Source organism: Copidosoma floridanum, unplaced genomic scaffold (assembly GCF_036245765.1).
Source record: "Copidosoma floridanum isolate Cflo_tuat_1 unplaced genomic scaffold, Cflo_Japanese_pri ptg000016l, whole genome shotgun sequence".
Classification (NCBI taxonomy): domain Eukaryota; kingdom Metazoa; phylum Arthropoda; class Insecta; order Hymenoptera; family Encyrtidae; genus Copidosoma; species Copidosoma floridanum.
The window spans coordinates 4,126,530-4,152,573 of NW_028321893.1; the positions used below are offsets into that span (position 1 = coordinate 4,126,530).

The window sequence follows — 26,044 nt, forward strand, 5'->3', positions numbered from 1 at the left end:
GTTTTGCTCGGCTATCGAATAATTGCATGCCTTTATTAACACATTATCCTCTATCTTATACCACTGTAAGCTATGGCTTTGGTAACATTGATACGCCCTAGTGACCCCCTTTTTTCTTATCTTCTCACGTGCAAAGACAAACCTCTGCTCATCAATCAGTTTATTTACCTCCACCGCTGGCAAATACTTACACCAAAACCAAGTTGGTTTAATAACTAAATGTAAATTCTATGAAAGTGCATGCAATCGTATTATGATACGTTTCGTTCATAATGGTCTGAATAAACCGAACATGTGATACCCAACATAAATGTTTTCCCTCATATAACTCATGAATTTAATTGACTAACATTTTCATGACATCCCCGGGTATTTAAACTTTCACTGAAGAACCAAATTTTTTTTATACATTATTATTGTGAATCTCGTAGCCATTCATGATGCTCTTTTGTACGTTAGTTTCAAACAACGCGATTTTAAGATCCAAATCCTGTATATTCTCTGGTTTTGAGAAGACTTGAATTATTCCAAAATTGCGTCTTTATAAATTTTCAAATATATTCAAACCGTTTTTCTAATTAATTTTCTACGTCTATTGACTTAGACCATCTGCCCCTTCGTTGTCACTGCCATTTATATAAGTAATCTTTAAATGGTAATTCTGAATAGCAAGCATCCAACGCTCCAAACGGTCACTGAGTATTACGCATGAAAATAATTATGACAGTGCTTAATGGTCTGACTTCACCACTACCTTTGCTCCTTATACAAAAGATCAAAATTTTTCTAAAGCCCAAACTATTGCTAATAACTCTAATTCGGTTGTGAAGTAGTTAACCTCTCCCCCTTTCGAAGTCTGACTTGCCATGCAAGCAACCCGTTCTTCACTCATTTTGTTCTCTTGACATAAAATAGCGCTTAAACCCAAGCTACTTGTATCTATATATTAAATAAAAGGCTTATTTAATTTTGGGTGGGTCAGAATTATTTCCTCAACGAATATAGATTTCACTTTTTGAAAGGCTTCTTTTTTTTGGCACCCCAAGACTATATAGTTACTGGATTAAGGAGTGACAATAACTGCTGCATTTTCTTTATAATGTTGGTGGAGTTATTTGAACAAAAGTTAATTAAGCCATGAAATGTCTGTCATTATTTAGTATTATTAGGTTTAGGGAAATCACGAACCGCTGCGACTTTGTCCGGGTAGATTCGGATACCCTTCGGTAACGTCTTCTTCTTGAAGTTAATAAAAAAGTCAGTCTGAATGAGCAATATGTTCTTTAAAAATTTTTGAATTACGTATCCAGTCATTTACAAAGTCGTGAACAGATCCCGTGACTTGGTTAAGAATATTTTCGGCTGCCCAGGATAATGCTGCACGGCTCATTTTTAATCTAAACGGCATTCATGTGTAATGATATATTTTTTCCTCATGTAAAAAAGCAGTAAACTTTCTTGATTTTTTATCTAGAATGACCTGCCAAAAACTAGCTATCAAATCGATACTTGACAGTGTCCCAATGTTTTGACATTCCTAAAACAGGTTCTCAACGTCAAGGCAACTATTATGGTTATCTTATACACGTTTATTTAGCATCTAGACAGAGGTGAAAAGTCCCGTTGCTTTTATTAACTGGTCGTAATGGGTTGATAAGCTAGCAATTTGAGCATTTGATTTTGCCTAACGCAAATTAAACGCAAGCATGCGTTTAACATCGTCACAAACTTGACCCCTTAGACGTATTGGAAACGGGTACAAATTTTTGTTTTTTGAAATGTATCGTCATTCATGACAAGACTGTTACTATGAACAAAAAATTCTAGAATTTTTATTTAAGGTAAGGCAATATTTTATAAGTAAGGTCCAGAAAGAATCGTTATCTTCCCTAAATAATCCCCGAACATCCCTTGATTTCTCTTGAATTCCGATTTTTGACCATTCTGTATCTTTAAATTTTGTTATAACAATATGTAGGATACTATCTACTTCATTGTTTAAGGATTAATTAAAAAATTGCACTATTCTAATGTAATGTCCTTTGTAAGAGTATTATTTCCCATATCAATAGTTAATTTCTATGGAGCAATCACGTATAAATTGTGGGAAAAAAAATAGAATTAAACGTAAATTCATAATTCCTGACTAGAACAGTGCTGTGGAGTTGTTGATTCATTCAGGCTTATTTTTGTCTGACAAAACCAACTGTCTGTATACCAACCGTGGAAAAAGATAAATAATTCTCAAATACTCCCTCATACTTTCCGAAAAAATTGTGTTGATATACACGTCACCTTACAACCTGTGTCAATTAAAACTTCAACCGGTATATTTGCTACTTTTATTTCGCTTTCTGGGCATTTTGATAATATTTGACGCGTATTGCAGTTAAGTAAAAGTGACGAAAACTGACTTTCATTAAGCAGTTTATCACGTGTTGCCAAGGAAAATAAGTTAATTACAACATTATCGAATGGCCCCCTTATTCCCTTATTAAGACGGAGAGGCTGAGCAGAATAATTAATCTTAACCCCATGACTTTGCGTTGTAGAGTGGAAACATACATCCTTGACAACACCGTTTAGTTTTCCGAACTAACAATTTTAATTTCCTGTATTTGATGCCGATTTCTCCAATTTGCGCTATGGCCTTATCTAAAAATAAAACATTATTTAAGACCCTTCTACCATGTATTTAAAGATCATAGTTTTAGTACACTGAGAGTAAAAGGTCTCACAATAACTATTAATCGTATGAAAAAAAAATTTCGTACTTTCAGTTCATGTATAACAGCTCACGACTTTAATAGTGATACTCGAAACTTATTTTACAAGTCCATGTTCAATTACCACGAAACGTCACTTTTAAACAAAAAAGTCACACTTACTAAAGTATAAGTATATTTTTTTTCAACACTAAATCACTGTTTGTACATAAAAATAAGAGGTTAAATGGTATGACATCAAAATTGGCATAGATGAAGTTAAATTTATAATTAAAAATCATTTAAAAGATGGTTGAGAAGAGCTTCTCATTATCACAAAAAATTAAAGTAATAAGGCCATTAAAAAAATAGTTGTTTGTTCGTTTATAAAGCTTTTTTGTGACAAATAATTGTTTGTAGGGCTGTAGATTGTCAAAATTTCATAAATTTTATGTTCAATGGTCGAAAGTCTTTTAAAAGTGCTAATTAAAATAAGTTTTTTTTTACAAGATTATTTCTGGACTTTATTTATTAATTACATGTATGGAAGAATAACTGTGGTATATTATTAATACATCGTTGGAGATACCAAAACTATCGAACTCTTCCTGATGGAGAACGAAGATGTGATTTAATGTATCCAGTTCTATAATCTATAACATCTCTTGAGTCAGCTCCTGATATACCATGTCTATGTCTCTGGCTCCATCTGTAAGAAAACATCCAGTTGTTACAAGTGGCAATAAATCTTGTATTAATAAGTTCAGATCAGAAAAAGACTTTTCTCGCTTGTAGATAAATTAAGATATAAGAAGTCTTATTTTTATTTTACCAATGGTAACAAGCAATAATTATGATACGTCTGTATTATCAAATTTATAGGCTCATAGATAGATTGAAATATTGCTCTAAGCACTCTTATCCCATACATGTCATTTCATGATGGTAAATAATTTTTCAACTGAATCTTGAAAAGTTGAAATATACAAATGTGATAAAAATTTCAGCTATTTGCTAGAACTAAAGAAATCTTTCCCTGTATGTAGATCGAACACACAACCTCATATATTCTAGACAGTTGGTCTACCACTCAAGCTACCGAGAAGTCGTGCACTCTCACACACTGTAGGTGATGATATACTTCATTCTTGGTTTTAATCTGCTTTAACCATGGCTAAAAAATTTTAACTCAATGAGGTATGATGGAAGAATAATTTTTCGCACTTGTAGATAAATTAGTTATGGTTAAAACAGCTCAAAACTAAGAATGAAATCTATCAGAACCTACACAGTGAGAGTGCAGAACTCTTCAGTAGCTCAAGTGACAGAGCAACTGTCTAGAATACATAAGATTATGAGCTTGATCCTTACCTGGGGAAAGATTTTTTTTCATTTTTGCGGATAGTTCAAAGTTTCGTCAAACTTATATCTTTTGACTTTTAAAGATTGGATTAAAGAATCATTTACCATCATAACAGAACATTAGTGGGCTGGAAGTGCTTGGAGCAGTACCTCTATTAATATAAGAGCCCATAAATTTGATAATAAACACGAATCACAAATATAGCTTGTTATACCAGTAATAAAGTCACAGTGAAACTTCTCATATTTGAATGTATCTACAAGCAAGGATAATTATTTTCCCATTATACCCTCTTAAGATAAGAATTTGAGCTATGATTTAAACAGCTTAAAACCACGAATATAATCTATCAAAACGTACAGTGTGTGAGAGTGCACAACTCCTTAGTAGCTCAAGTGGTAGAGCAATTGTCTAGAAAACAGTAAGTTGTGTGTTTGATCTACATCCGGGAAAGATTTCTTTTGCTCTAGTATGTAGTTTGAACCTTTGTCGAACTTATATCTTGCAACTTTTCAAGATTAAGTTGAAAAATTATGTACTATTATAAAAGAAGATGGATGGACTAAAAGTGCTTGGAGCAATACCTCTATCTATCCATGAGCCTATAAATTTGATAATGCAGAAGTATCATAAATTTTGCTTTTTACCAGTGATAAAGTCACACTAAAACTTCTTATAAATGTTGTAGTTGCCCTTATTTTATTACCCCCCTTAAATATGAATGAAGCAAACATAAATGTACTGTATATAATCTATAGTCTTATTCTAAATATTTTATAAAAAATTTAACTAATTAATAGATGAAATATAACAAACAAAGCGTGTAGGACTCGAAGTCCCCTGGTAGCAACGAAATTCTCGCATATATATATAGAAGTCACATATGTACTATGAAATATAAGGTTCGTAAATAGATGTGAATTTAATAATTTTTTTTTTGTAGGTTACGGTGGCATATGTCTTTCAATATATTTGTCATGAATAAAAGGCTCGGGAATCCATCAGCCAAAGTGCATTGCTTTTTAATTTTTAAACTAAGTTATAATTCTAATTACTTTAAATCAATGAAGTAAACCGTTTACTAAAATGAGTTCCCTGGTAGTACTCGTTTCTTTGCGAGCAAGTGCGTAAGAATATACGCACACTGCATTGTAACGTTTACGCAGCAAACAAACATTCACATGTTCAGTCTCCTGGAACAAGTTTTTGCGGGTCATTTGGTGTGTGCGTGCACGCATATTCAATGTTTGCTCTCTCTATAATATTTTTAAGTGTTGAAATTTTAATTTGACAGTAATTTCTTACTGGTTATGTGGTTGTGGCGTCTGGGCTTAGATGGTTATGAGGGGCATGTGAGAGGCTTTCATTTATTCGTATAACATTGGTATGAAAAAAACTTTCGTTGCAGTCGATTCGTTATCAAATTCTATTTTATGAAGCTTTTTTTTTTTTTTTTTTTTTTCTCTTTTGAAGCCAGTGAAAATGGTAGTGCACGCTTCTTTCTTACGTTTTCTGTCTGATAGGTCCCTGTGCTGACTGGCTGGTTTTTTCTACTCTCTCACTACGACTCCAAAGCTACTCTGTCCTCTTCTTTCTCCCTAAAGTTCACGGCTTTTTTTCACACTTCTTGGCTGATGGGAAACGATACGCGTCAGGCACTTCTAATTGATTAGGAAGCCCAGTCAAATTGCCGAAAGAATTTTATCATCAACACAAGAAAGACCTATCGATCAACTATCAACCTTTGATTTGAAGAATAAGATGGAACTTCTTCTAGGTTATTCAACCAAATAACAATCAACCTTACATTAAGAACAACATGCTCCGAAAAACCCTTGCAGCGATTATGGATGACCTGGCTCATCCTTAAGAAAACTCAGTATGCCTTAAAAATCCTGCACCCACATAGATCTGCAAGAATACAGGGCTGTTTTTTACTCACAGCTGGAGAAAGTGAAGTTCCCCTCTTTCAACAGGGATCAACGAGACTGATAAAGTTTTTTCAATAAGTTCATGGCCCTGGTGATCTATTTATTTAACTATCTTACGAACTCACTCACTAGCAAACCAGCAAGCATTTGATGCAGCATTAGGATAGAAGGCGATAATTTCAACACCACTTGGTAAAGACTACTAAAGCTCTATGATATCAAATTTCTGCATTGTAATACTCACTCTAAAGCAGTATACAGATGCCAGTGGCTAACGAAGCATCCATGACCCATCTTAATAAGCAGTTGACAACCACTAACAAGAGTCTGAACGTCTTCAGCGCTCTCGTTTCTACAGTAAACAACTAAGATGTTTGCTTGGTGTACTGTATCACCAGTAATTTGCTTCCAGATACTTAACTCGGCTAGGTCAAGGAGTGTGAATTAAAACAGACCAAGTTTTCCGTAAATCAAGCTCTCCAGATCTTTTTTAAGATCAGAATCCAAGCTCTGGACCGTCTCTAAGGCAACGTAAGGGAAGCTAGTAGTATCTTATCAACTACGAGCAGCCAAGCCAAAGACCAGGATACATCTCAGGGGAAGCAGCTCACATCCTTTCCTCTTCTGACATAACAGCAGCCAATATACATACAGCAATGTATCGAGGGTACTAAGGTTAATAATACTAAGGTACATTATACTAATTTCTGAAAGCAGCATATAAAAAAATAAGTACCAGAGCAACGAGCCTTTATTCAAAGCCACATACTCTTTCTCAACTGCTTGGTATTGTCTTATCTCAAGAACAATTACCTTTCTAAATACTTGTGTACTACAAATCAGGAGACGCACTGCACCGTCCTTTATAGAGAATAAGCAGAGCAGCCAGTATCTTTAAAATCTGGAAGACTAACAGCAATCTACATTAGTGATCAGCACTAATCCATTGTCCACGGCTATTGTATTATTAAAATCGAGTCCTGGCACGAATTTCTAAGTCAGGGCACTTTTGGACTCATGTTCAAAAGAGTCTTACGTGTCTTACCGTATTGTCCATGCACTTGCTCTAAGGGTCACCCTGACCTAGGCAGTCAATAGTCTGGCTGACTCAATTTTAATAGCCAGGAGTTGGATAACTTTCTATGTCTTTCTCCCTCTCTCTCTCTCTCTCTCTCTCTCTCTCTCTTGCTGTTTCTCTGTTTTTCATGGGTCAAAGTCAACCAAAGCAGCTGGAACCATCTAAGAGACTGAAATTTGGACAATTCTTTCTGCGGCCTCCAAGGTCTCAGTGATTGCTGCGCTCTAAAGTCTTCGCAGCTGTTCAATGTACTGGTCTTACCTTAGAACCGTCTTGAATGCCTTTAGCAATCTTCATGGTATTTTGTTGGATTCTTTCTAGAAATTTAAAGCTGTTTACCAAGTAAAAATGAACTCCACTCAGTTGTTCACTTTGGTTGTCGACCAACAATTGTTTGTGGCACTACAAAAATTCTGGGACGTTGAACAGTCTTTAGAAGTTGATTATAAGATCCCAGATGATAGAGTATGCTACGTACGTGTATATAAGAATTTTAAGTGAGATAATTTAAGCCATTTTGTTAATAGTGTTCCGTTTTGCAATAAAAAGTCTATTTTAGGTAACCAAGAAGCAGCCGTGGGTTCCTTCAGAAGGATGGAGTGATGGTTGGTGGATAACCTTGCTTTTTGTAATTCCCATTCTCGTTTCAGTCTTTCAACCCAGACTAGAACAGGTAGCCTACGTAATCCTATGGTTTATAATAATTCCTCTAAGAAAATAACTATTGTCTTTAATACATCAAGCATGGATTGTGATAGTCACTCGCTCAATCGCTTCATGCTCCTCAGCCCTAACTATCGTTACGCGTTTTGATGTGACAAATTAAGGAGGTTTTGCCAATTTCTTGTAGATTACAACGATTATGATTAGGAAAGAATCTTGTGACGCAGGTCCCTAGACGTCTTAATAAATTCCAGTTGGCTAAATACTGCTAGTTCTGGCACTGTTTCGGCCCTGTTTCTTGCAAATGTTCCATACTTGAACTTTGTATGCTAAAACATTTACATTTTTCTCTCGTAGCTCCAATAATTTAAACCAGTCAATATGATCACAATTTTTTTATTGGAGCTAAAATGGAATCAGATCCCTGTTAAAGAGTTCAAGAACTCTAGAGTGTTTTATTGTTAGCAGCCATGGAATAAAAGTGCTGGATGTCTAACTTATTTTTGCTTTTGAGCCAATTTAGCACCAAGTCTATACCATCTGTTGAACTTGTTACGCTTGTGGATACATTTGCATTAGCTTCAGGCATACTCTGGGCTTCTGTTTTGGATACTATGCTGTCTCAAGTCCCAGTTTATGATAGCGAGAAGCTTGTCCCCAAGCACCACGTGTATGAAGTGTTGCTGGGCTCTATAATACTTTTGGATATCTTACAATACAATTAGATCTATGATACAATTGGATTAGCCATTATCTCTGACCATTACGCTACTCTGATATGAGTTCTAGTCAGTAGTTTTAGGAGTTAGCCTGACACCTATTTCACTATGGCTCTAAAGTCTCTTCATCCCAGCTACATAGATTTTGTGATTCTAAAAAAGCTTAAGCAGCTACAGTTTTTGCCATTGTGTACCACGAGTCCTCCTCCCATTTGAACGTTACTATCACAAAATCACGTGTCCTACCCCTTAAGACTCTGAGCATACCATGTCTAGAGTTTGGCGCAGCTTACTTTCTAGCACAACTTATCCAATTTTTTAAAAAGAGCATTGAGAGATCTCCTTTGCCCCTACATTCCTAGTCCAATTCAGAGATCATCTTGGTATGGCTTTGTAGCCACCTATTGAGTTGGAAAACCTATGCTACCAACCACACTAGGGACAGTCATAAATCGGCGTCTCAGGTGACCTGGCATTACGTTGTATTAAAGGATAACTTAGCTAATTCGGCTCTTAGACATATCTTAATGGAGATGCTTTGGCAGTCTGCTGGAATGGTCCTTACTGGATTACAGGGCCGCCCATAGACATATAAAAAATAGACTGTTTGTTCTCATGTACGGCGTTAAAGGACAAGTAGAAAGAGACACAACATGCAACGCATATATTTGTCTCGCTTGCACGTTGCTAACGGTGAAGGGGCCACTGGCAAAGAAGATTTTTGCATACACGGAAAATTTTTGTTACCAGAAAACCAGGTTCTGTATGTTAGTACAAGTATTTTCGATATTCTGTACAAGAAAAATGTGTACTGGTACAGCTATATTTGGTACGGTAGTATACTTTAAAGTACCTTATTGAGTGTAGCTAAACCTTATGCTTATTACGTCAAAATCCGATACGTGGTACGGGTTTTACCTGTACCAGTACAGAAAGTTAGTCAGCCAGTGGGAGCATTCAGAATGTCAGTATATATATATATACATACGTAGCTGTATACTTTTTTTTTGTCGTCATTGCCCCTTACAAGGGGCTCAGACAAATTCCACTCAGAAAAAAACCTTATTTATTAATACATATTTTTGTCCAGAGTGGGATTTAAACTCTGGCCATCAAGATCTATAGACAGACACGCTATCAACAGAGCCATCATGTGGCTGGGAGCTGTATATACAAAAGTATACTTGTAACGAATATTCATCAACATGTTCAGATATATTAATGCATGCATATAATTTTTCACTCGCAAAGAACAATTTACATATTGAGCCAAAATAACAATGACAATCCTATCCATGTATGCATGTATATACATACATATCTCCATTACACATAAGCGCACGGTCTATGCACCGTACAGTAGAAGGCCATGCGCAGTATACAAATTTAATAGACTATCCATGGTACAGAAAAATCCTCCACCAAAGCTATTGAAAAACTTGTACTAGTATAGTTACAAGACCGATTATTCACAGGTTTTTTGGTGATCTAGATAAGTATGCAAAAATGTAAGACTGGTTGCAAAAATCTCAAGACCTGTACGTTATTTTTCTATGCTCATCACTTTTGGTATAGCTTATTCTGGTAACAACAATTTTCCGTGTACCCCCACCGCTATCGGAACTTTTGGTTAGAAAAGTTCCAAAGCCAATCAGAGCAGAGCTACAGCAGAAGTGTCGGGGAATACTTATTTTTCCCGTGAGTAATAACGCAAGCACCTATTCCCACACAACCCAGGACGCTTACTGGCTGCTTTAATTATTTACGATTAATAAAATAATAACGCAAGCGCATATCCCTACATAACCAGGGGTGCTTTTTGGCTGCTTTGAATATTTATAATAAAGAGAATAACCAAGGCGCCCCAGAAAGTGTTGGGGTTTGCGCTTGCGTTATTATTTTACCTATTATAAATAATCAAGGTAACCAGTAAGTTCTTTGGGTTATGTGGGGCTATTGGGTTATTAGGTATTAATAATGTATCTGTCTTCCTAATTATCTAGACATGTAGCTGGCTATGCCCTACAGTTACCTACATAATTAAATAAAAGAAGTTCTGAAACGTTTTGCGTAATGAAGGTTGAAGATTAAGTTAACCAAAATAAGGAGCTTAGTCAATTTTTTTTATCCATACTCACATCCGTATTTCTTTATACATGCTTTAACTTAAAACAAACACCCATTAAGATCACAACTGGCTATGGATGTTTGAGACATTTAGTTTAAAGACTTAGTTTTCTCGACAAAAATATATATCTGTGAGAGGTGTAAACGAGGCAAAATCATCAAGTTGTTTAAGAAAATTCTACAACTTCCTAAACATAGATAGTTAAATTATAGTACGTAATGGTCTTCATAGGACCATTCTGACAGAAACAAAGAAACACCTCATTGCGCTACCTGCAACTCATCAAGTTGTTCACCCGCTCGTCCAACATACTTCTCGTCAGATTCTTTATGGAGATCTTTTACAAGCATATAACACTGAGCCATTAGTGTTGGATCATGTATGTAAGGAATATAGTTGAAAAAATAGGTCAGGCCTGTTATGCACGTGCTCACTTTAAGGAGCAAGCTCTATTGCAATACATGGGTGCCCTTCTTGCGTCTTGATCATAATCTTGATGACCTTGATGCACATGAGCGTTAACTATGCCAGACTGCGTTGCCATCGTTAATTTGACACGTTTTTTAAATAAATATTTGTTAATAAAATAGGTATGACATTTGTTAAAAGAGATAATAAAATTTTTTAATATTTTATTAAAAAAATTTTTTTTCTTAAAACCGTATTATAAACATGTTTTATTTTTGTTAAGCGCTCCTTTCACACTTTCTTATGTCGTGGATGATAAAGAGATTCTAGCTATGGCTGAGGACACTGGGCTTACGTAAGTAAAACAACGAAACAATGGGATGCACAAAATAGATAGAAGTCAACAATAGTTTTGTTATTTTTGTAATAAAAATATTATGACATGGTGATTGTTTTCTGCCACTACCTAAATGTAAAAAAGCCACGCTATCGGGAGCCATCTTCGAACTTCTTAGCTTCTGAACAAAGAAAAAGAAAAAGCGTCAGAGCCGCTTACGCAGCTTAAAAAGAAAATACGAAAATTTGACAATACTAATGATGTGTAAAAAATCTTATGTATTGACTGCTCCGTAAAATAAACAAGAGAGACAAAGAGAGCACTAAAAAAAAGAACAAGAAAGCACAAAAACAACAACAACAGTAATTTTTTTTATTTTGTAATCAAAAAAATAATAGTTATACTTTAAAGAGGGGTGACATCAAAATTCTGATAAAGAGTTAAATTATAGAAACTGTTAATATCAAGGATGCTACATATAGTTTCTAACAGTCACAACATCAATAAGATATAGGAAATCTGCAACTAAAGATATATGTACAAAAGATATTGAAATGCTTACATTGGTGGTAACGTGCATGTTATTACTTGTGTAATTAAATTTGGGTCATTGTACTGAGGCCAAAATGATTGTACGTGCTTGTATCTGACAATTTCTTAAAAACAGAGCACAATGCAGATGCTCTTGCAAATTCATCGTAAGTGTATAAAAGCTGTTTGATACGTGTATTATTAACTTATTTACATATGACGCTTTTGAATGTATTACAGGATTTTCGGATAATTGTACTACGTTTCAGTTGTGTGCTCCTACATATACTAATAATTTACAAAATAGCATATTGATGGTGTGACATCCAATGTCCTGTACATTATATTTATTACTCCAAAACACCTAGCTCCATCGTAAGATTATAAAATTCAAATACTTAGCAGATATTAAACATCAAGCTGTATGCCTGCTTTTCAAATTGCGTGATATGTCACTCACTTTACTTGAAAAGAGCTACCGTCGCAAAACAGACTCTTGGTGCAATCTCCATTAATCTTTTGAATTCATCATTTTATATCATTAATTTACTCCGATGCTCGCAAAAATGTAAACAACTAACAATTTCATACCTACACCTGACGTGTCCTTCTTAAATGTTCGAGCTTAATAGGTCCTTGTATGTACTGATGTTTGCCTTTTATCTTTTACTAAGTGCTCTAAAGGTACTATCAAAGTCGGAGATTTAGTTTAACTGCGTCGTTAAAGTGAATGGAAGACTTAATTTTATAATTAATCTGCGTATTGAGAGCATGCATTTCAAGCAAATCTCAAACGCAGTTCATTGACTAAGATGTGTAAAGAAAGCTCAAGTAAAGTAGGTTGCTGTAGATTCATCTTAAAATCAAATATAGAGGCTTAAGAAACAAAGAACTGCTGATGTGGATTCTGATTCAAAAAGCAGCACCCAAGTTATCATTATCACTACAAGTAATTTTGCGAAGGATCAAAATCATCATTGCAGATGAACTTATGAGGTCTTACAATTGCGATCACGGTTTCAGGGATAACTAACCATCATAGAGGTTGGTTAGGTTGAGAAAAATTAAAACTATTTAAAACATTGTTAGTGCAGGGTTAAAAATTTATAATTTATATTCTTGTAAATTCCAATATTATGTTCTGTACTATTAAACCAACAGATGAAACATAACTTAGTTGTTGACTAAGACCCATTTCATTATACCTTGGTCGTAAGTACTTACTTTCTGCATTGACACCAATGCCGAGGCTTGGAGATTTTAACGTTGATAGACCAACAAGCACACCCTCTATAATATAGGGACTAGAAAAAATCTTGAGCATTGCTAGATTTGCATGCAGACAGTTAAGTATATTAAAAAACTACACTCATTATTTTAATTATGCATTTCTCTTCAAGTAACAATAAAAACACAAATAACTTTTATTTTTACATTAAAAAACAATTCCATTGCTTATTTTTATTTTTAAGATTGTCAACTACAATAATAATAGAAGTTGTTAGTAATATTCCTGTTAAACACAATTTCTAAAAATAGTGAATCCTCATCAATACTTTGAAAGTTTAATTTTTCATTTTCAGACTCATCAGATGAAGCCTATAGCTTTACGTTAAATGCAGTTGATAAAATAATAATTAATTGATTTACAAACATTTATTCACTTAGACCAAAAAGAGGCAATACGTGATTATGAACCAGAGACTTCGTTAAAAAAGAAGTGAACACTGATAAAATAAAACTGATGTGCTAAGTAAAAACTAAATGTCTCATCGGTAAGAGAACAAGCGTTGGGGTGTACATTAAACAAAAGAACAAGTTTTTTTCTACCTATAAAAGAGCGAGAGATACATATGAAACCACAGAGCTTTACGAGTCTTCATCATCTCTATAGATGAAGCCTTAGGGAGGATGAAATTAAAACATAGTCGCAGCTGACCTCATCTAATAAAACTCACTTCAATTGTTAACATTATAAAATAAACGAGAATTTGGAATGTAAAGAGCCGTTCAGAAGGGTCGCGGGTAACACTCGAAAAAGGTGAAAACATACTCAAGGTATGACTGATATCTTATGCACACTGATGAGCTAATATTTTAACCTTGAAAATAAAAATGAAAATGATCATCTGTAGCAATTATAATAAGCACTTGCACAAGCTTAATGGTTGTGCCTATATATAAAGCCCTATATTCAAGAACTCACAAACAAGAAGAAAAATTGCTCTAACAGCTCAGGTTTTGACATCAGGGCTAGAAGTTATAAAACTGTTAAGTATTAGATGCTACCTTGATAACCTATTTTAAAAATCCTCCAATGATTAAGAACACCTGTTGCCGATGCTAATAAAGCCGGTGATATATATAAAATCAAACTGTTAACTGTTAGCTCAAATCCAGAACGAAACAGGTAATAAAAAAAAGAAAAAGGCTCTAAAGTTTCTCTTCTTACTACACGGCTTGTAACGTAAGAAGGGCAAGGTGATCTCGCTAAAATTTCAATAGCCCAAAGGTTACTTTAGCGTCAAATTCAAGAAAAACGAAGTTTGCCCACTCCCGACAGGAGCAACCTTAAACGCTCACGTTGCAGAAATTTTGGAGACATCGGAAGAGGAAGAAAATTAGCAGGCACATATACTCTAAAGAACTATATCTCAACTTTCTAGCCTCTAAAATATTAAACTAGATTTTCACTCTACCTTAAACCCATCAGATACTGAACTCAAACAAGGAGCTACAACTCAAACTAGTGATTAGGAAGGAAAACTCAACGTTCCAGCCCAATAACAAACTGCCAGAATTTTTACAAATGAGATAATCGAAACTGTATCTTGTAAATCAGTAGGATTTAGGTTAGACAGTGAGTCATCAAGTTGATCAGAAGATAAAATGATTGCTAACATCAAACAAAGTCCTAAACTGCAATCCACTGCCTGCAGATCAACGCATTAACATACTATGAAAGGCAGTCTCGATAAGAATGATGATGAAAAATTTTCTTCCACTTATAGTTTGCAAACTTTAAATTTTAACTGTTCTCTCTCTATACAAGACATAGTATAAGCAACCTAAAATAATAAATACAGTGCAAAAACAGAAATATGTAAGCCAGAGCTGGACAAAGTCAATTTTTGAAATTCTTAAACTCCATCTTATTTTTTACTCAACCATTCTGAAAATTTTGAAGAAGGCATGTACCAATTTTGCAGAAGCTTACCGACAAGATCAAAATCACCCATATGACGCTCGAAGGCTTCATCTACGTAGTAACGAGGCAAAATAGCCTCTATATTCTAAAATGCTCTCGCTGATGCAACGTGTATACAAAGAGCATTAATTGGACGCTTCTCCAAACTGTTTGTTTTTCGGGAGCTGTATACATGCTGAGAGGAGGGGACGAGGACACCAACGGATAAACAGTTGAGATGCAGAGACACAGCAGCGCCAGCAGAAAATGACAAGGAAAGTGCGAACGCGACTACCGAGACACAGCAGCTGCTAAGTATGAGAGTGACTGCGAGAGGAGATACGTGGTGGCAGCAGTGGTGGTGGCCATTGCTTGAGCAAGAGATAGTGAGTGAGTCGGGAGTAGAGACTCGAGCTGCACGCTTGAGCGCGAGCAGCGAGAGTTTCAGTGACTTGACGGGTTTTCGTGGCAAGAGTTGAGAGAGAGAGAGAGAGAGAGAGAGAGAGAGAGAGAGAGACAGAGAGAGAGAGAGAGTTTTCGAGAAGGTGCGTTGAGTGTTGAGAGAAGAGAGAGGAGTGGACGTGCGAGACGAGAAGCTGCTGTGTTCTCCCAGGACGACAAGGTCTCCAGGTTGAGAGAGAGAAGAGAAAGGGTGAAGCCGCAGGACGAACGACCCGCTCGAGGACGCCGGACGACATCACGCCGGGTTGGACTCGCGGACGTTTGGACCAGGAGGTGAGGCTAGAGAAAGAGAGAGAGAGATATTGAGAGAGAGAGAGAAGTAGTGAGTAGCGTAGACAGTGTGTGAGAGAGATTATAGTGTAGACACTGCGAGAGAGAGAGAGAGAGAGTTTGGGTTGACGAGACGAGGTGTACGAGAGACCGCGAGGTGCATGGGAGGGCTGCCATTTTTCATGCGTGTTGTCGTGTATTAGGGTAGAAAGTGGAGTAGAGAGAGAAAAAGAGAGTGTGTATAGTTAAGTAGAGAGAGAGAGAGAGAGAGAGAGTGTACAGCAGTGTGAGAGATTGGGACGGAGCATGAGTGTGCGTAGTAGCGTGGGTCGAGGACGAGTAGGAGCCTCTCCTGGTCCCGGACCAGCAGGACGTGGTGGACGAGCGCTCGCGGCTTACAGGTTGTGAGGCGGAGTCGCTGTAGCGCCGTCCAGTGGACGAGGTGAAGCATTGTGTCGTGTATTGCGAAGAGAGGGAGACGTGTATTAGTGTTAAGTGTTTAATAAAAGAAACAGTGAAAGGTATTTGTTGTGTGTAAATTAATAGTTCTTCCCGTAGAACGGGAGAACTCCCACGCCAATCCTCCTTTTTCAGGAGCTGAAACCCAAGAGGTGAGAGGGATAACGGTGACGAACGCGATCGAGATTTGCTAACGCTGCGTGAGCGCCTCTTTTCGTTTTAGGTCAAGAAGCAGTGTTACAACGTAAAAAACGATAATGTCGATTCAACATAAGTAGAGTCTACTGTTTATACTATTCAACAAAAAGATAATGAGAAAGCCAAAAACAAAAGAAAAATGCATGCTATATTATTAGATACATCTCCTTGTTTACGTGCTAGCCAGCATATGCGTATTTAAATCAGTATTACACTTTGAAGCAGAGTAACATGATGCCGTCTACTCAATCTTAGTCTTCAAAACGTTAGAACAACCATGAAACACTCAACGTGATGAAATATTGACCCGTAAAAATAGCATGATCATAAAATCTACAATACGAATAAATACGAATCACTTTGAAATATCGAGTATACAAGAATGTTCAACATAAACAAAAGACAAAGTTGCAACGTATATTACGGCTGGCTAAACACAAAATTCTGTTAACAGTAAATTGTTGTTAAATCAGAATAGTATTTTTAATTATGAATGGAATAAGACACAACTATAACCAACAGGTGAAACGCTAGAATTAGCTAAAAAATAAGATATCTACTGAAGGCACTACCATCATTTAACAAATACATTAGAAATTTAGTAGGTATTTTGTCAGAAAAACAAAGGGCTATAGATTATGAGAAACTACGAATATAAGGAGAAGAATAATTTTATATAAGTAAGCAAGAAAAAAATTAATTAGTACGTTCTCTGCAAAAATCAAAGGCAATATTATACCTGTGGGAAAACTGGACGTAAGGCAACATTATTGGTAAAGCCACTCATCCAAAAAAAGGCAAGCAGGACAATACTTAAGCAAGAATAGCACAACGAAGCAGATGTCAAGAAAAAATACAACATATGGGCAGCAGCAAAGGCATGGGCTGAGGCAGTTATCAAAACAAACTGAGGAAAGCTTCGAGCGAATATAAACAGTTAAGGTTAACTTAGAAGTAAGTATTACGTAAAAAAAATGATGTAAACAAAATAAATAATTGCAACACTTAAAAGATGTTAAATAAATTATAAGATAGTGGTTGTACGGATAATATTATAAATATGGATAGTTACTTTAAAGGATTAATTGTTTTGAAAAAGTCAGGAAAAATAGGTCTGCTTAATAGTAGTAAAGTGAAATTGTCAAAATTAGAGAAATTAAATTAATATTTTCTGACTTATTAAAACGAAGTTCAAGAAGAACTAAATAATGTTTATTGTGTCAAAAACATTGATTGGAGTTTCCATGGTTTTTTGAAAACAATCAGAATAAGTTTAAGAGTATCAGTTAATGAATCAGTGAAAATAAATAATAAAGCTACTTATGCATGTAGACTAGTCAATAGAGCAAGTTCGATAGTGGTATACAAAAAATGTTTAAAAAAGTTTGACTACTCTAATTTTTAATCTTTTATACGAACATTGAATGTTTTAACTTTCCAACAAAAGTGATTTGTTTTTGTTTCTTGGTCGTGCAGTTTTCATCAAAAGTGTTACGACAGTATTTTTATAAATAAGTCAAAGGTATTGTAAATATCTAGTCAATAAGCCACAAAAACAATAAATTGATTGTTTGGTTGTTTACAAAAATCTAAAAAGCTGCAAAAAACGCAGTTTTTAAGTGGATCAAGAAATTTGAAAAGTAAGAACTCTAAAGATTTCTAACTTTCTCTTAATTCTGATTTAGTAGCAAAAAAACGTCAGGTGAAAAATTGTTTATTTCAAAATAATAGAAAAAAGACTTAAAAACTATAAGATGTTATCCACACTGATTTAAGTAGACTGCATAGTACAAAACGTATTCATACTGATACAGGCGTAGGGAAAGAATAACCTTTTAAGTTAAAATAAAAGAAAAAAAATTCAATATAAACTTAGATAACTTTCAGAACAGGTCCACTGTTTTGAGTGCAGTTATTTGCTCAGAAATCTGCCAAGAAAAAGAGAGCCAATCAGGAGGCAGCATTTATAAATCGTGTAGCTCAAGATCCCACTACTACTAGCTACCCGAGGTAAAATGCGCTAAAGATGCCCGAGATAAGGTATATGGTCTCTACTGAGAGTTACTACTGTATTGATTCTATATAAATGCGTATACAACCATTACAATTTTTCATTTCTCATTAAATTGTTAAAAATAAATAATTCGGTAGTTTGAAGAACGTTCGATTGTTTCACAACATTCGTTCAAGGAAAATTGTAGTAGTCACTAAAAGAACCTTGTTTCAGTACACATTCAGTGTTCAGATACAGGAATTATAAATCAAGATCTGCAGCTTAAAAAAAAATTTCATTCATTCGAGTAAATACCCAGAAAACTGTAAGCACGTGATATCTTAAGATTTATTATTCTTGAACACAAGTATTATATTTGATTTTCAAAGGAACAGAAAATTATATATCAGTTACAATTGATAACATACATCATGAAACTCAAGTGCTCTCTAAGGTACCAATGAGTTTAGACGTGTTCCTGTAAGTTCTGTTAAACAAGTGTAACTCATTTAGATAGTGACTGCAAGTTCCAATGATTTTTATCTAGGTGCGTGGGCTTGGGATGGCTTAATTCTAGTACTCGTCATAATGAGCTCACTTTTCTCAAGAAGCTCTGTGCCCGTATTTTCTGTAGGTGACAACTTTGTTCTCAAAGCAATGATCTGTACAGTAAAATGTCGTCTCTTGTAGATGTCACTGTCAATAACGACTTGCCTAATCACATAAGTAGCTCGTCACGAAATTAATTCTATACAGGCACAACACAAAATGCAACCAGACTCAGTGACGTCCAAACACTGTTTCACAAATAAAAAACGTATGCTTCAATGGCTTCCGATGATATAAACTACACTGTACATATGGCTGTTATAGTTGATGTAATTAAGGGTGTTCCTTACTTGGATTTTGTTTGTAAAATTTAAAATCATGTAGATCCACTAAAAATGAAGTTCGCTTCTTGCATATCCAATTATCAAATTCTTGTGTATCTCAACAGTGTTCAGTCAGTCAAATATCTGTGTAAAAAAGTCAAATCAGTTAAAGTAGCGAATTAAGAAAACAGTATACAGCCTTGAAGATGAAAAAACAAATAGTTATTGTCTCTAACATTGGCCCTGTCATTTCAAGCGCTATCCTTAATAAAAAACTAAAAAAGAGGGCAGAAAGTCAGTCTTTTACATCAATTACCTAAGAATTAGTAACAGCAAACCTAAATTTGGTTACTTCAAAAGTTTTATATAACAGATTTAGATCAGAGACGAGAACGAAATCAAGCTTGCTTAATCATTGCAATAATGTTTATCATGTATATTTTTCGACAAGTAAGCCACTCGTTGTTTGTGTAGAAAAAAATAGTTGATTTGAAAAAAAATAGCAAATAGCATAAGATTATTATTTGGCAGGAAAACTTTTCTCCCTCACAAGACTTTGTAAGACTTTCTTTTAATTATTAACGCTTTCCATGGTACGAAAACTAATCTAGCAAATAAAGTTTATGTATACAACCCTAACAATCTGAAAAATATGCGCTTTTGAGCTACTTCCACTGATGGAAAAAGAAACTTGTTGAGTCCAACTTCATTTAAGAAACGGGTATCTGAAATTAAATGTATCTAATATTGTCACTCTACGAAATTGTAGTGAATGTAATACAGACAAATCTCTTCTAATAGAAAAAAAGTATACTCAATGAGAACAATCTAATTCACTGAAAGTTTCAATCTAAGTCAATGAATCTCTAGAAGAAAAAACAAATTAATTCAACCCTTCTTGATACTAATTTAGGCTTCACTTGTAATAAGTAAGGCTTGTGTAAGGAGCTTGGCTAATTTTTAATTTATCCATGCAAATTTTTTTGTTCATTACATAAAAAAATTAAAAAAAACTTTTCAATTCTCTAAAGCTTGATGTAAAAATTGTTTATTAAAATTGTGGAAGTCTCAGGAACAACGTAAAAGTCTTTAAATATGTCTATAAAAAACGTGAAATTTTTATTTTTATTAAATCTTCGTTACCTAAAAGTGACAGCATTATTTTTTACTGATATTTAACCCATTAAAAGACGGAACCCGTTGTACAAAAGACAGAATCATCTTTGTTATACATAAGAACGTGTGCTACAAGCAAAACATGGTTATTGCCTTGTTTGTAAAACCAACAAAGACTTTTGGTATTACTATAATTAATACTAATCCAAATTTTAATGAAATTTTTAGTTGATATAGAGTTATGTAAATTGCTTTAATACAAAGATTATGGAATGTTATCTTATCTTGTGTGAACGAAGTCAATAAGGTGATTTTAATGTGCATACTAAAGACTTAAATAACATCTGTCCCTATTGTAACATTGGTAGAATAAAATTACTTATATCTTTTTTCCCCCGCTCGTTTTTTCGGATATTTCCATATTGATTTAAAAGTACTTTTAAGCAGAGACTAACGTACATCTGAAAAGAGACGAATCACCTTCAAGCTCTAGTCATAGCTGCAGCACATTGACAAACTATGATTGATGCAAACGCACGTTGGCCCTTACTGACCGGAAACGAAATGCAAATAAGATAGTAAAATACTCTTCAGTGCAGAGAAACGAAACAACTTCAAAAACTAAAAGAGGCAAAGAGCTCAACTGGTAATAGCTGAACTGGAGTGCAATACTAAATACTGGCACAACTTAATACGATGTTAATAATCAGAATAACGTAGAGTTAGTACGTATAGACAAATAAAAATGCATACTACACTCCTAGCAAAGCAATATCATTAACTTTTCATTTGGTTCTTATAGATGCATAAATCACCGAGCTATCCTTTTTTCTATTACATTCCCGAATTTTTTCATGTACTATTCGCAATAGCCTAAATTTTTGAACTCATTTAACATGTAAAAGAAAACGGTAAAACCGAGCTAATCATTAACAATAGCTCTTTCCCCTTTTGTTGACTCGTATGTGTTGGAAGGGAGTCCATGCGGCTGCTCTAATATAGGTAACGGAATTTCGAAATTCCCAGAGCACTACGTGCCATTTGCCTCTCGAATGACTAGAAGCAAAAAATATATAAACTTAAATTCTACCGAAATTCCGAATTATTTTTGCAGTATCATAATCAGTCAAAACTATCTGTGAGTTTAATTATGTTAACTCACGAAAGGCGAAGTACTTCTAGTGTTACCACTTTCCTTACTTTCATAACTATAATTACTGTTACAACAAGTATAATTGTTATTATTACTATTGTTATTATTATCATACTGTTGCACTTATGTTATTAATACAAGTTGTTATTACAACGGTCATCATTATTTCTCTTTAAGTATTTGTTGATGTACCGTAACATACTGATTGTTTATTCATTCAAGCATTAATTCGAATAGTAAGCGATTCTCTCTGCCCTTTGTGCAACAAGTTAAGTTGAATAAATGAACAGTATCTAGCATTAGTAAATACTTATAATACTATATCTTAATATTAATATTAATTTGAATTGAAGTTTCAAAAAAATTGGATGTAAAACAGAAAGGAAGGGCAGGAGTGAATAAATCACTTTTCCTTCTCTTGACGCATAAAAGAGAATGAGCTAAATGTGGGATCTGCCAATTTTTAAGTGGCTAAACTAGAGCATCTCTAGCCAATTAGATCTTTGGCTTTTGTCTTCCCCCTTCAAGATTTTTCCAGCAAATTTTCCCGCGTCGTCTCAAACCAGCACATCGCAGAGGTCCGCTACTCCTTATAAAAAGGCCTGGAGGCCCCGAGAAAGAAACTTGACAATAGCCCTTCCAGATAAACTGAGTAGTAAGAGTTCGCCTCTGCTACCTCCCAGTCTAACATGAGGTGAGGACACAGTACAGTTTGAATTTCACCCTCGAACGGTCAACTGGATGGTTAGAGTCTACCTCTGCTATCTTACGGTTCTCCACAAGTGCGGTTTGTAAACTTTAACATCGGACACTTCGCATTCGTTTGGCACTTGTACGCTCAAATATCCAGAAATAAAAGTAAGTCGATTTGAAATAGTAAAGTGATTAACTCTGCCTTCCCACTCTGTTTCAACGCAAACGTGTTCTTGGAGCTCATATTACGGTGTTGATTAAAGACCACACTACGATGATAAATAACAGAATTCTTCATTATGTAAAGTCTAGATTAATTACCTTTACTTCGGATGGTATTAATGGCTCCTATACTGGTGGCAAATTTAAACCATTTTACCCTTTGTGTAACTTCTACAGCGTAACTACCTTTACTCGTTACGGTATTGGTAACCTCTAGATCGCGGACGGAATACTACTTTGACACGTAGCACCAGATATTTTTAACAAATCAGAGGTGCACTGCAAACGAGTGTCTCACACTACTGCTCGAAAACCGCTTTAATTCGATCAGAACAGTTGGGCTCTCCCCCTTCTGAGCACCTGGTCAAGGAATTTAGCTACTTTTTTATCTCACGTTCCACCTACGTGCCCAGTACCAATCCCAAGTTATGAAGCGCAAGCTTGGACTCGAATAATACGTCATGCCGACGTAATACTATGTTAGTAGAAATTTTTTATTAAAATGTATTAAGTTACATACTTTACAAATTCACAATACTTCAACTGTTTCTCATGTAAATTCCCAGACAATAAAAAATGTCAAATCGATCACATGCTAACCTCCCTTAGTTTCTCAGGTAAAGTACACTTTACGGTAAATAACAAGACCTGTGGTACAGGTCACCCTACCTTTTATATACATATAAGCGTAAAAAAGTAGGAAGACCAACAGCAGCCTTTAAATTTAAATCTAAAAAACTGACTGAAAGTTCCTTATTGAAAAGGTAAAAGATACTTTCTCGAAGTTCTTCACAACTTACTGTGACTGTGTTTCCCGTAGAGACAAGTATGATCTTTTCTTTTAAAGTATTGCTAACGCACTTAAATTCTCTTCTCCTCAATCCAACTTAAATAATAAATTTAACAAAAACAGAGAATATGCACATTACCCTCATTCTGCAAGTGCAATAAATTTGAGAAAAGTGACTATAAAAAAAGTTGTGCCATAGCCAAAACAATCCTCAAGCAAAAGTATAGTACATTCATTGAACGATGAACAAAATCTTTTAATTTTGACACGTATTCTATCTGTGTATGAATAAAATCACGATTTGCACAAGTCGTCAGATTCCAATTAAACCTAAACATGTCAAACCAAACTTCAATCGTCAGGATCTAGTCAACAAAGCTCTTAAGGAGCTTACTCTTCTAGTTAGTAAATTATTATAATTTTTCTCCCAAATTGGTAATAATAATTAGTTTCTTTAAGCTCTCTTTAGACTTTAGAGGTGGATAGGATAAAATAATTTTATGTCTCCTTTACAAAATATTTTCCACAAAGAAAAATCCTGTCTAGACTATGTAACCTAACTTCTGTTAAAAGTTGATAAGACCTTTACGGAAAAAAAAGTTCTAGTTGTTTTTCTAGATATCAAAGAAGCTTTTGACAACAATTATGTTGCCTTTTTTTGCAGCAAGCTATCAGAATTGGGCTATCCATCCAACCTAGTCTGTTTTATAAATTTTGTCTCCCAATTCACCAATGATTTTGTCATATACATTTTTTTCTCGTCTTTAACATTTAACATGGTCTCTTAAATTATAAAAAACTTTTAAAAAAGTGTAAAAAATAACATACTTAAAATTGGGCTACTCCTTTCTCCTCTTAACACTAGTCCTCTTCACTACAATAGACAAATGATTACTTCTGGAAATGCACAATTCAGAATATAAAATATTTTGATTCTTTTTAGCTCCTCAGCTCGATTTTTGGGTATCATTTTGCATTACAGACTCTTATTTCTCTTGACTATTGGAAAAAAAAACGTGAAAAAACTGCTTCAAAGCTATTAACATACTCAAATATCTTTGTGTAACTAGGTAGGGTACAGAGCCACTCCTAACTTTGTACAAAAGTATGATCAAGCCCATTATTGACTACGGTAGTGTTATAAATCATTTTTCGTTCCCTACAGTAATTAAGGACATTAGAAAACATCAGTATCCAGCTACTCATTTATCTCATGTCTATTGCAGGTTCACCCCAACTAATTTTTTGCTAGCTCAATCTTATTTAACTAGCATTAAGGATTATTTTGTCTAGTTGGGCTACCATTTTATAAAAAAATCTTATTTACGTCAAACTTTTCTTATAGTTGCCCTAATAAGAAGTCACAACAAAATCTTTCAAAAAATTACAAGTTTAGAATGTATGAAACAACATTCTAAGTTTTAACAATCTCTGCTTATATGAATATGATTATCAAACTCTTTTCACATCGATTAAATATAACTTAAACTTTAGAAAAACTCTTGAAAACTCAGATTCCTCTTACAAACTGTTTATCAAATTCCATTGTAATAACCAAACCCTCACGGTTTTACTAATGTCTGCAAGTTTTAAACGAACAATAGTTTAGTCTGTGTCTGACATAGCCTTATTCTATGAACCAGTCCTAAACTTCATCCTCAAACCTTAATTTTTTTATCCAAAGATATTCTTATCAACAATGTTCCGCATGTTTCTCTTCATCACTTAGATAACAACACTTTTATTTCAAATGACTCTGAATAGTTTTTTCCAATCAGTGTAAGTGCGTGGAGAACGTATATTTTTTTATCTTTGAGATAAGACACATAAGCTATGCTTGCTAACTTATTTTTAGCACTATTGATAGCGTAAATAACTAAAGTTAAGTTTTTCCAAGTCTTGTAAGGGAGACTTGTTCCCCCGTGAAACATTTGTCTATTGCTGGTTGCTATCTTTTGCCAAATAAATACTGTTTTGTTAACAACAAGCAAGCAACTCTGTTTATCAAATAATATTCATGGTAAACAATGTTGCCATTGTGAACTGGAGCATAGGGAGCCAGCCAGTTTTATCCTTGTCTCTTTTATGAATATTTTCTCAGAAACTGTTTAAGTGACTAAATTTAAGTTGGTTGCTACTTATTGTTAAGTAGTTAATGTAAAAACCGGGCTCATGCTTATTTTTCAAGTTCTTATATTAGGGTAGCGTTAGAAATAACAGAGCTAGTGTTAGAGATGATAATTGTTATGTTTCTTGATCCTTAAGGTCATGTACTAAATTCTTGATTTGCTTCTTTTACTAACTTAAATTTTTGACAAAAACATTTAACTGGCGTAATACTATCAAGATACGCACAAATTTCTTGGTTGGATATGTGAGAAGCAAATTTCATTTTAAGTTGATCTGTATGATTTCTAATGACTCGAACAAAATCAACATGAGGGACACCTGTACTCACATGTTCATCATACCCTGATTAGGCAACGAATATTAGTTAAATGTTGAGCTACGCGTGCTGCCTTGTTGCTGCCTTAATACTTATTTCAAAGTATGCCTTGAAATAGATCCCATCTGTCACTAACAGAGTTGTTAAAATTCAATCCTTATTACCAGGCAAATATTGGTACCATGTTCTATCTGCTTGAAAAACTATTAACGCTACTACTGATGGCATAACACCAGTGCAGTTAAAAAATCGAGAACTATGGTAGCAAAGTACTACCTGGTTTATAAGTCCAACACTTGACTTATCGTCGTTTGTTTTAG

At 34.7% G+C, this 26,044-nt stretch overlaps 1 protein-coding gene across 1 annotated transcript in view; it reads right to left on the minus strand.

Annotated features, from left to right (window-relative positions):
- Positions 1–3,196: 3,196 nt before the first annotated feature.
- Positions 3,197–26,044, minus strand: part of LOC106640732 (solute carrier family 35 member F3) — a 516,306-nt gene continuing 493,458 nt past the window's right edge. Inside the window, exon 11 of the mRNA XM_089592356.1 lies at positions 3,197–3,414. Coding sequence (XP_089448482.1) covers positions 3,300–3,414 — 115 coding nt within the window. The 3' untranslated portion in view covers positions 3,197–3,299. The remainder of the gene's footprint in view (positions 3,415–26,044) is intronic.